General features: G+C 39.8%; 2 protein-coding genes across 2 annotated transcripts; both read right to left on the reverse strand.

Moving 5' to 3' along the window:
• Positions 1–1,449: 1,449 nt before the first annotated feature.
• Positions 1,450–4,233, reverse strand: LOC122654181 (formin-like protein 4). The gene is made up of 3 exons (XM_043848167.1): positions 3,158–4,233; positions 1,731–3,056; positions 1,450–1,516 (listed from the first exon to the last, which is right to left on the reverse strand). The coding sequence occupies exons 1-3, from the start codon at positions 4,195–4,197 to the stop codon at positions 1,510–1,512; spliced, it is 2,373 nt and encodes a 790-aa protein (XP_043704102.1). The 5' UTR covers positions 4,198–4,233; the 3' UTR covers positions 1,450–1,509.
• A 4,720-nt stretch (positions 4,234–8,953) lies between these two features.
• LOC122653523 (formin-like protein 8) lies at positions 8,954–10,564 on the reverse strand. The gene is made up of 2 exons (XM_043847379.1): positions 10,404–10,564; positions 8,954–10,290 (listed from the first exon to the last, which is right to left on the reverse strand). The coding sequence occupies exons 1-2, from the start codon at positions 10,550–10,552 to the stop codon at positions 9,006–9,008; spliced, it is 1,434 nt and encodes a 477-aa protein (XP_043703314.1). The 5' UTR covers positions 10,553–10,564; the 3' UTR covers positions 8,954–9,005.
• Positions 10,565–12,047: the final 1,483 nt, after the last annotated feature.

Raw genomic sequence — 12,047 nt, forward strand, 5'->3', positions numbered from 1 at the left:
CGTGGAGAGAGGAGAGAGAAGAGAGTGGTTTTGAGGAAGGAGTGGAGAGAGGAGAGAGAGAGAGAGAGTCAGTCATTGTTTGGGAACCACCATCGTGAAGTGTATTTCACCTCACAACCGTTGGATTTCTCTCGACACGTGTCGAACATCCGTAAAGAGAACCTCACAACCGTATGGGTGAGGGAACCTCCCAAAAAAAAAAAAAAGTTGGACGAAGGTTGAACATCATCAGAAACTTCAATCTTTTTTCTTGTATGAAAGGAAAGCAAACACCAAAAAAGAGGGAGGGCAAGTAAATGAGAGGAGAGTGCTTCAGATATGAATGATTCTGTGCTAATCTAGACCTGACCACAATGATGTAAACTGTGACACTAAATATCAACTAGGTTTGATTTTATGATTGAAAAATCTATTATTGACATAAATTGTGATACTAAATATTAATTGGGTTTGTTTTGTATGATTGATTTATTTCCAAGAAATGTGTCATGGGTATACAGAGTTGCAGACTACAATCTCTATGTATTCATGGAAACTTGAAGTAATTGTGGAATCACATCACAAAGCAATATCAAATGGTGATGTCAGTAGAAAGGAAAAGTATGCTGCAATTCTTAAACATTGTACTTTAATTAAAAAAAAAAAAAAACCCTCCTTGCTGTTGGTTGATTTGTTGAATGTGTAGTTTGATAGCTGATTACCTGGATTTAAATCAGACCATTTTCATAAATGAATCTTATCAATTAAAGATGTTGTTCTCATAAATATTGTACATGGCTATTTGCTTCCCAGAAAAAGAGCAAACCGAATTTAAGTTTTCAAAATTTCAGAAAGCATTACAGTTTTACACAGAGATCACAACTATCATGATAAAACATCCCAGAGACCATGGGACCATCTTGTGTGATAGATTATGATAAAAGCTTCAAGTACCCAATGACTAAATGTGGCACCTTAGTCATATTTTTCATAAATAGCTTTGAGCTAGCCGAGGTGAGCTTATCCATGATTAAACCTTTAGCCATTAGACATTCCATGTACCTACGTTTTAAACTCTTGGCTATACCAATCAACAGTGAAAGGAAGAATCAGGTTATCAAGCTTATTTTCTAGTATAAGCAATGTTCAGGTGGGACATATTGGCTATGTTGATGCACAATAATCTTGATTACCCGATTGAAGCCAGAGTAATTATATGGCCTTGACTCAAAGAGGATTTACATTTCTAAATTAGTTTGTTCTTCTCATGATGTGGGAAAAAAAGGAAAATTGATACAAAATTACCTTAACACCTCAAGAAGATCAATCGCATTCACAGTTTCACACTCCTGCAGCTCATCATACAAGGCAGCAGCAGTAAAGAATGGACTCCAGGAGACTTCAAATGAATCATTAGGGCCTAAAAATGAAAATCAATTTGAACTTTCATTTCATTGTCCTATATTTTTCACCTCTTGTGTATATGTACACTGTACACTGTACACTGATCAAATCTCCACAAGGATTTCCTCAGCAGGGTTTTGAAAATCAGATCGGGATTCGGCCGGGACTGATTCCAATTTCTGGTGTTCTGAATCGTAATATTTACGCCAAGATTTCCTCAATTTCTGCCATTTCAAGCCAAATTTAGGGTTATTCACACTGATCCAGCCGATTGTGATCCCATCTGAATGGGAATCCCTGCCGATTCTGTCACCGATTCCTGGTTTTAGAAACCTGTTCCTCACGAACCATCACCATCTGACTCACTGGAAGACGAGTTCCCTGAGCTTGATTTTTTCGAAAAGAAACGCGACGGCAAGTTTGGGAACCTCACTGGAACCCTTTTCACCGGTGAAGATGATCCCGCAGTTGCCACCTTCTTCTTCTGCTGATTCCGAGCGATGTCGACGCACGCCCTGTCCACCATATCCAAGAAGTCTTTAACAATTTCAAATATCTCGAGTGGAGGAGCCCCTTCAGCTTTGGAGGACCCTGATTGGTAAAACCGTGTTGTTCTCTTCACAAGCTCCATCACCCTTGTTTGCTCCTCTTCCACAACCTTGAGCTCTTCTTCCGCAGCCTCTAAGAGTCCTTTCATCTCTGTCACAAACCCACTTTGATCACGAATGCTGAACTGTCCTAAGAACTGCCGAATCTCAGCCACGCGGGATCTGAGAGCTGGGCATACCTTGGCGAAGGCATCGTTGTCTATTCTGGCTGCTTTCTTCACGTTTGAGAAATCCACACTGAGTCCTCCAACCACCGGTAACCCAAGCTTTATATACTCCCTCTGTCTTTCTTCTCTCGCTGCGGCACTCTGGGAGCTGCTCCCACTGTCAGAACGGCTAATGCTGCTTCGGCTGTTACTTCGATTAAAGCTGTGGTTGCGGTTGATCACACAGCGTTTTCCTTCGGCCCGGACTACCTCTTCCACAACGAAGTGAAGAAGCGAAGTCGTTCCATCAGTGCTTTTGACATCGGAGAGCTTTCTCAGTGCTGTGAGATTGAATGCTTGTGCATCGCCTCTGGCAGTTCCTGCGTTCATACGATTGCCTGCCTTGAGGATCGCTTCAAGAAGTTTCATGAAGAGCCCACGAGTTCTGAGCTCCTTGCAAGCTGATTCAAGGCTCTGTAGAGATTCTTTGACTTGTAGGATTTCGTGGTCGTAGTTGGACCTGAAGAGCAGGGCATCTAGACGGGTGAAAACAGAGGGAACGGCTTTAAGGATATAGAAGAGGAACGATTCAGCGTCTGCAAGTCTTGTTGGATCGCCACTGAATTCAAGAATCTGGGTTTCTTCTTCTTCGGTCGGAGCGATTTTAGTAAGTTTTTCAAGGGTGTCCGCATTAAGGCCACGGCCCTCGAGAAGGGCATCGTGAATCTCTTGACGAGATATGGCAAGAGATCTAAGGACTATCGCTATATTCTGAGATTTGCGAGGATCCAAGATGAAGATCTGAGCAGGGGAGCTGGAATTAGAGTTGTCCATGTCAGATGAGTTCCTGTTTCTTGTAGAGGGTTTCCGACTGTGTGCAGAATAACCAAACAACGCTTCCATGAGATCCCCGTCGAAACTGTAGAAGAGAGATAAAAATCAGTCCCTTTGGAAGATTAAATTTATAAAAAAGGTTGGAATCAAAGGGGATTGGGAAAAAAGCTGATTTTTGTGATTTACCTGAATGAACCGTTGTTTATATTGTCCCACACCATGGAATGATCGGAATCGGTATTCAACTTATCCCAGTGCAAAGGCTTCAGCTTTGTCTGGCCAGAGCGCTTCTCTCCCGATATAGACTCTGCTATGCTATCTTTTGGATGATGTCCAGGTTTCGATAAAGTCGAAGAAGATCTTGAGTGAGGTGGTGGAAGCGGTGCCGACGGTGGGGGAGGTGGTGGTTGATTTTTCTTTGCTGGGATTGCCGGAGGAAGAGGAGGTGGTGGTTGATTTTTCTTTCCTGGGATTGCCGGAGGAGGAGGAGGCGGTGGCGGTGGTGACGCTGATGGTGGTAACACCACCGGTGATTTCTTGGCTGCACTATGTCCATGTGGGTGTTCCCCATCTCCTTGGTGAAAATTTCGGCTGTTGGATTTGAGAAACTTCGCACTAAGCAAAGGGGTTTCCTGAATTGGCCCAGATTTCCTGTCTCGACCTCCATGGTAACCCACCTCTCCTTCTTCTTCATCTTCTTCCCCTTCTGCGTTCTTCTCATGTATCACATCCCTAGAGAAACTATTAATTGGGAACAGACCTTCATGCTTCCTCCAATAGAGAACATCCAAACCATTTTCATCAACAATCAACCCTTTGAGATTTCCATCGATACTGTTGAACTCATTGCGAGGTAACATGGCCTGTTCCCGGGCAGTAACCCGACTAATACTAATCTTCTTTTCAAGCCGGGGGCCATGACGTTTAGCAATATACTTTTGGAGGAAAAAGAAGAATATAAACGCAATAACGAGGGTGCTGGCAGCAGTAATTCCGACGGCCTCAGCGATGGTACTATCAGAAGTGGAAGAATTTGAAGACGAAGAGGGCGGAGGTTTATTGGGAATAATGGGTTTTGGAATTACAGGCGATGTTTGTGATGGGAAGAATGTTTCGATGTTTTGAGGAGAATTCAGCTCAGAAGAAATTGAGAGTGGAAAAAGGGAGAGAATAATGAACAAGACTGAAGGAAGAAGACGTGGCTTCACCTTCGCAGCCATAGCCATGGGAGCAAGGAAGAGAGAGAGATACAGTTTAGAGAAGCGGAGGAGGAGTGGCTAGAATTTTCTGTAAAATTAGGCAATGGTAGTTGTTGGTAATTAATTAAGTTCGGTTTTTTTGTTTTAATTATTTATTTAATCTCTCATCATAATCCTTGCCGCGCTTTTTTTGTGTTTGTTGAATGACTAAAATATCCTAGTGAGAGGGACGAACATGTGTTACCGAGAAGGCGAGAACAGGGAGAGTTTGAGTAATTCGGTGGGGGCACCTTGGAAATGGGAGACAATGTGGAGTGGGTGTGACGTGTGAGACTCACAGTGAGTGTAGGTGGAGGTGGTAACTCCGACCCGACTCCGAGTCTCCGTCCGACCTTTTTGGGGGTGATTGGTTAATTTGATGAATAATTCGTATTAGTTTATCTAATCTTGTCTAACGGTTGGAGTGGGGTTGTTTGTCTGTTTCTTTTTACTAACAAACAACAGAATACACGCCACATACAGAAGAGTACCGAAAATTAGAAAGAATCGGTCAAAAAGTATTCCTAAAAATCAGCACAAAAAAAATTCCTCTAGAAATATTGTTGCGGATCGGAATTGGATATTTTAATAACACCCATCAACTAATTGTACTTAAAACTTATTACCAAAAAAACTTGTACTTATAGGTATTGGATTCCATTCCAGAAACGGGTCAGTTTTTTCAATTCATATGGAAGAGAGAGAGAGAGAGAATGCTAGCTTCCATAAAAATCCTCTGCAGTACTGCCGGGTGTGTGGTGCACATCCTACAGCATAGCAGAGACCATGTGTGTCATGTGGCCTCTGCTGTGTCAGAGGATGTGCACCACACACCCGACGGTACTGCAGAGGATCCTGGTCCATGCTAACATATTGGATGGGACTGTTCTGTGACACGGCAAGGCGTTCGGCGCACATTGGACGATCAAAGCACCCGGGCATGCAGTCCCATCCAGCGCCCGTATATTGAGCAGCGACTTGATTATGTTCATTGGTGGACGACGGAGACCAGAGAGTTGAAAAACACTTGTTAATTAAACAAGCAACAACCACTCATTGTGAGAAATGACTTACTGTCATCGTCTCCATTCCTACCTCTACTTGACGTCTTGACCACCTGTGGGGCTGTGGAAGGAGACAGTTAATATTTTCCGTCATTAATTACTTCTTCTTCTTCCTTCTTGCAATGTGGGACTTTGCGTGGGTGAACATTGGGCCTTTTTTGTTCAAATTCGCTCAATTACCAAAGAATCAGCAGGACACATGCTCAAGAAAAGAGAAAGAGAGAGAATAATGAAATGCTTAAATGAGACTTGGGGTACCCGGCGTTTGAAAAAACTGCACCTAGAATACCCAACATTTGGAATTTTATATTTTGAGTAGCTTCATTTCTTAGAGGATTTTATGGTAAGGAGGGGAGAAGAAGGGTTTTCCTTTAAAAAGGTGAATTTGTTAGGGCATGACAATGCATGATTCGACTACGTGGAGTGGGTTTGGTCAGAGATGTAGAGGGCAGTTTGGTGCATAGTTGTGTCAAGGCGTCGCCAAGATGTCCTCTAGGTAAGTAAATGTTTTATATTTGGTATTTCATTTACTTAAGAAATTATTCATAAATAAGCAAATATTTCCCTATTTGAATTCAATAAAAATAGTTAAAAACTAAATTTCAAAAAGACAAAAAATCAACCTCCCAGTTCAAGAACAAAAATTGGATTTTCGACGGTAGGTAAAATTTTTAACTTTCTAATGCTGTGGTTTTTCTCAAATCTAAAAATTCTATAAATCTTAATATGGCACAAAATTGCTAAAAACCCAAAGTGTGGTAAAATATTCATTTATTTTGATATCTAAAAAAAATATTTCCATTCAGAGCAATTTTGATAGCATTCGCGAATACCAAATAAGGTTTGATCGGAACATAACTTCTTCAATATAAATCACATTTAAACACTTGTGGATTTGTTGGAAAGTTGGTTTTGTGCTCTACCTAATACTAAAAGTCTCAGATAAAAATAAAATCAATCTGACTAGTAAAACTTCTTAGAGAACAAGAACACTTCTCTAAATCGAGAACAATTTAATTACTCATAGATAAGGTTATATTTATACTGTTTTCTAAAAACAATATAAACCAAATGTATGTTTGATTGTTTCAAACTTCCAATAACTTGCTTCTTTAGTTCTATGTTGATTTTTGATGACTTGATGTGGATTAATATTGATTTTTTATGATTTGATGTGATTTAATGTGGCTTAATGTTGATTTTTTATGATATAAAATATATATTGTAGCATATTAAATAATGTTAGAAAAGGGGAAAACAAAAAATAACACTTGGGGTCGCCTAGGTGAGTGCCTTGTCGCCTAAGTGCTTAGACACCCCTCTAGCGCTTTGGGTCGCTTCGCCACCTTGACAACTATGGTTTGGTGTACATGTAGTATGGCTTGTTGGTCATGCCTTCTCCTTCTGTGACACCCTACTAATGCTCACGAATATGAATGATGTAGGGAGCTTAAGCCAACCCATGCGACTCTGCAAGGTAAGGTAGGTGAAACAGTCGGCTACGTTTGGTTGGAAGGGAAGGGATATTTTTCAAATAAAAAAAAAAAATTCTAATCATTATCCAATGTGATTATATAAATTACTTAAAATTTTTACCATATTTAGTAATGATACATTTTACATGTAATTTTTATTTTACTTTTTTAAACCAAAGAGAAATGGATGCAAAAGTGAGATTTAATAACAAAATATGGTATAATTTGGAATTAGTGATATAGTCATGAAGCCATCAGAGTTGAATGGTATGGGATAGGGTTACATGTCTTATTAACAAAGCTCATGAGATTGCAGCTTCTGCTTTTCGTGCGAGGTGGAGACTTTTGTGGCCAAGGGTTGAATCCTCCTTGCTTGATGAGCATTTCTCTAGTTATTTATTTTTTTTAATATATATATATATATCTTTATTTATTTATTTATGTTAAATGGTGTATTCTTTTTAGGAAAAAGATCCCAAGTTGACAATGGGAAGGATGTTTTCTCATGCTGTCTCACATTTTAATCATGTGAGTCTCGCATTGACACTCTTTCTATTCCCTATTGGATGAAACTACCGCACTATAATTGATACAACATAGGTCTATATATATTTTAAATGGTGAATTCTTTTTAGGTAAAAGATCCCAAGTTGAAAATGTGAGGATGTTTTCTCACAGTCTCACATTTTAATCATGTGAGTCTCACATTGACACTGTTTTAAGGGGTGTCAATTCCAAGCCCGGCCCAGCAAAATCGACTTAGCCCGCCTGGCTGAATTGATTGAGTCCACCCGGCCCGTTTACTAAACATGTCGGACTCAAACATTTAGTAACCGGGTGGTCCCGATGTGGGGTCTTAGCCCATCGGGTGCCCAACCGGATCGACTGAATGCTAGCCTGACTTACCCCGACCGAGCCTAGCCCGACCTTATTTGCTGGTTTTGAAAGGGGTAAAACCAGGATTTAATTTGGCTCCAAAATTTGACTTAAGCAATTTAGGCCATGTCCTGAAATAGAAGACTATGGCACTAAAGTATTGTGTGAAGCTTTCTTCGTCATCAAAATGTATCTATGTTGCAGAGAACAACCACCCTCAAGTCCTGTTAGTTTGCTGTGCAAGGCCATGGGAATTAATGGAGTAACACTACCGGCAGTGTTGAACTGTGTAAATGTGGTAGATGAAACCGGGTTCAACTTCCTTTCAGTTTTTCATGGTTGCCAATTGCCAGCTATGGAAAAATTCGTATAGTACACAATTAGTGTGTTTGGTATGCATTCTCGGAATGCTGCATTTTCAGACAATAAAAATTAAAAACAAGTATTTGTGTCATCTAAGAATTCAAATCGACATAGAAGGCATACCAAACTCTACCATTGTTTAGAAGTTTTTGTAAAATCTTTTTGTAAAATCAATCTTTGTTTTAAATAATTCTATTGAAGTAAACATGGAATGTAAGGGTGTCAATCGGTTCGGTTCCATGCCTTGATGGTGTGATCCGAAACCAAACCGAGAACCAACTTGGTTCTAGAAGTGGAAACCGAATCTGAGCCTGTTCGATTCGGTTCAGTTACGGTTCTAATTCGATTTTTCAATATGGGTCTAATCCGGTTCTCCAATACAGTTCCATTCTGCTAGGTTGTCAATTGTTGTTGTCTTGTTGTGTTCTCAATAAACTCCATTTGTATAAATAAATACTCACAAAACCTTAAAGGAACCATAAATATTAATAAATAAATAAGAATCCCAAGTGAGTTCTCCACTTTCAAATCTTATCTTTTAGTTTATCAATCAATAAAGTAAGAGAAACACATCAAATTTACAGTTGTAAAAGGAAAGGCAACACCATAAAAATAAATAAATAAAAACAGTTATGGGGTTTTGGATTTAAGTGTGGTATTCGATTCAGTTTCAGTTCAAACCGATGTTTTTTGAAGTGAAACCAAAATTGAACCAAATCGAATTAAATGCTCATATACCAACCCAAATTTATTCAGATCGATTAATTCGACTTGGTTTCAGTTTCGGTTTGATTTTGACACCCTTAATTGAATGGTTAGTTTTGCAAAGTGAAACTATATTTTTGTTAATCTTGTAATTCCCCTCCCCCACCCCCACCCCCACCCCCACCCCCACCCCTTAAAAAAAAAAAAAGAGAGAAATCTAATTATCCAACCTTTAATTTTGTTGTTCTACATTTTTCATATGTGTATATGTACACTGTACAGTGATCAAATTTTCCTCCGGCCAAGGGTTTCATCAGGAACCACCACCGTCTGACTCACTGGAAGGTGAGGTCCATGGGCTTGATTTTTCCATAAAGAAATGCTCCGGCAAGTTTTGGAATCTCACTGGGACCCTTTTCACCGGTAAAGATGATCCCGTGTTTTCCACCTTCTTCTTCTTCTGATTCCGAGCGATGTCTACGCAAGCCCGATCCACCATATCCAAGAAATCTTTAACTATCTCAAATATCTCGAGTGGAGGAACCCCTTCAGCCTTGGAAGCCCCTGATTGGTAAAACAGTTTAGTTCTCTTCACAAGCAACATCACCCTTGTCTGCTCTTCTTCCACAACATCAAGCTTTTCTCCCGCAACCTCTAAGAATCCTTTCATGTCTCTCACAAACCCACCTCGATCACTCATGCTGGACTGCCCCAAGAACTCCCTAATCTCAGCCATCCGGGCTCTGAGAGCAGGGCATACCTGGGCGAAGGCATCGTAGTCTATTCTGGCTGCTTTCTTCACGTTTGAGAACTCAACACTGAGTCCTCCGACCACCGGTAACCCAAGCTTTATATACTCCCTCCTCCTTTCTTCTTTCGCTCCGGCACTCTGTGAGCTGACCCCACTGTCCATATTGCTAATGCTGCTACGGCTGTGGTTATGGTTCATCAGACAACGTTTCCCTTCGTACCGGACTACCTCTTCCACTACAAAGTGAAGAAGGGTAGTCTTTCCATCGGTGCTTTTCACATCGGAGAGCTTTCGCAATGCCGTGAGATTGAAGGCTTGTGCATTGCCTCTGGCAGTTCCTGCGTTCATAATATTGCCTGTCTTGAGGATCGCTTCAAGAAGTTTCACGAAGAGCCCACGAATTCTGAGCTCCTTGCAAGCCAATTCCAAAGTTTGTAGAGATTCCTTTACTTGTATGATTTCACGGTCGTAGTTTGACCTGAAGAACAGGGCATCTAGACGGGTGAAAGCAGAGGGAATAACATTGAGGATGCCGAAGAGGAAGGATTCAGCATCTGCAAGTTTTGTTCGATCCCCATTGAATTCAAGAATTTTGGTTTCTTCTTCTTTGGTTGGAGCGATTTTGTTCAGTTTTTCGAGGTTTTCAGTATCAAGGCTACGGCCCTCTAAGAGGGCATTGAGGATCTCTTGACGAGATATGGCAAGAGATCTAAGGATTATCGCTATGTTTTGAGATTTGTGGGGATCTAAAATGAAGACCCGATCAGATGATTCTCCACTTCTTCCAGGGAGTTTCGAATTGGTTGCAGCATTACTAAACAGAGCTTCCATGAGATCACCGTCAAGACTATCAAAGAGAAATAAAAATCAGCAACTCTGTAAGATAAGATAAACTGTTCGTCATCATTAATAAAAGGAATGGAATTGAAGGGAATTCGATAAAATCTGATTTTGATTTACCAGAATGAACCACCGTTGTTTAACATGTCCCACACCATGGAATGATCCTTATCGGGTTTCTCCTTATCCCAATGGAAATGCTTCAGTGGTGATTGTATACCTTTTTTCACCGGAGTTGGCGGTGGAGGAGGAGGTGGTGGATTTTTCATTGGCGGTAATGGATGGTGTCGACGCTGAGTGTGGTAGCACCACTGGATTAGAAGGGGATAGTTTCTTGGCTTTCGCCATAGCTTCCAGAGCAATATAAGATGACTAACAAAAACAGATATGAGATTCAGGGTTGACAAGCTAAGCCCTTGACGCATGAATCATGAAAGAGTCTAAATCTTTTCCCACAATTATCATGATAGAGAAGTCGTCATCATCATCAAATGATAATGGCTACATAAGATTTGGTAAAGGAATATTTTCCTGATGTACCACACCATATTCTTGCCTTCTTTGACTTACTCTTCTGCAATCTATCTAACATATATTAAATTTTGGTAACTCAACACAGCACAACTCAACTTGGTTACGTTCACTTAACTCCAAAGAAGGAAAAAAAACAACAAAATTACGTTCTTTATGAAGAGGAATCCTTTTTCAGTGATTCAAGTTATCCAAAGTTCCAAACATAATTGATTTTTTCAAATAATTTTAAAGGTATTGAAATTAGATTAAAATGAAAATTTATCTCACAAATTAGATGATAGAATAGATAACATGTGCAACCTAGTTTGAATTCTATGTGAACTATGACATGATTAGAATAGATTATACTTCCTAGAATGGATTTACGCACAAAATTTCAAAAAGCTTAAAAACATAATAAATAATCAAATTAAGTAATCAAACCTTGATTAGATCATACGTATTTGTTAGCATCCTAAAATAAAAGAGATAAACCATGGAAAATATGTCACCCTAATTGTACGTATCCTTTAACGTGAGCCAATTTACTAGATCTTATGAATCCATCCTGATCTCTATGTTGTTTGCCTAGAAATTGTTGGTTCGGTTGATTCCTTGCTGACTCTTCTTGCCTATGGCTTCTCGTCTTGTATGATAACAGCTCATATATGTTATTAGCTCTTAGACTTTCAGACCGTATGCCTGATGTGCTTACTGCCCATATTCTTTAGGAAACCTTGCATGAGGTCTTCATTGCTTCATTACATATTGGTAATGATGAAGGTAAAGGAAGGAACTGTCCTAGTAAGCATCTAGTTGGTAGAATGTATTTTAGGATTTTCCATATAAAGATGTTAAATTTTGGGTGCAAGTTGAGCTTCCATATGGTGTTCAATATGTTTCTATTAGAACTACTTAACCTGTTTGATGAGAGGAGAATTCTATTAAAAAAAAAAGTAGCCAGTTCTGATGAGAAATTTCCTGATTTGGAGAGAGAGGAGAGATCCAATGATCTTCTTGATCAAAATCACTCAAATTTATTTGTAGAATGGCTGAGGAAATTGTTCTTGGGAAAAGGGAGGTAATCAAGGCAGAGTTCTAAGACCTGCCTGTTATAAGAGTACTAACAGTAATATACATTGGTTGAGATTGTGAAATTTAGAGTATAGCAAATTTCTCTAACTTGGGATCCAAGGATCAGACCAATGACTTGTGTTCCCTTAACCACTTTTACTATTTCATCAGTGTTGG

Source organism: Telopea speciosissima, chromosome 3 (genome assembly GCF_018873765.1).
Source record: "Telopea speciosissima isolate NSW1024214 ecotype Mountain lineage chromosome 3, Tspe_v1, whole genome shotgun sequence".
Lineage (NCBI taxonomy): Eukaryota > Viridiplantae > Streptophyta > Magnoliopsida > Proteales > Proteaceae > Telopea > Telopea speciosissima.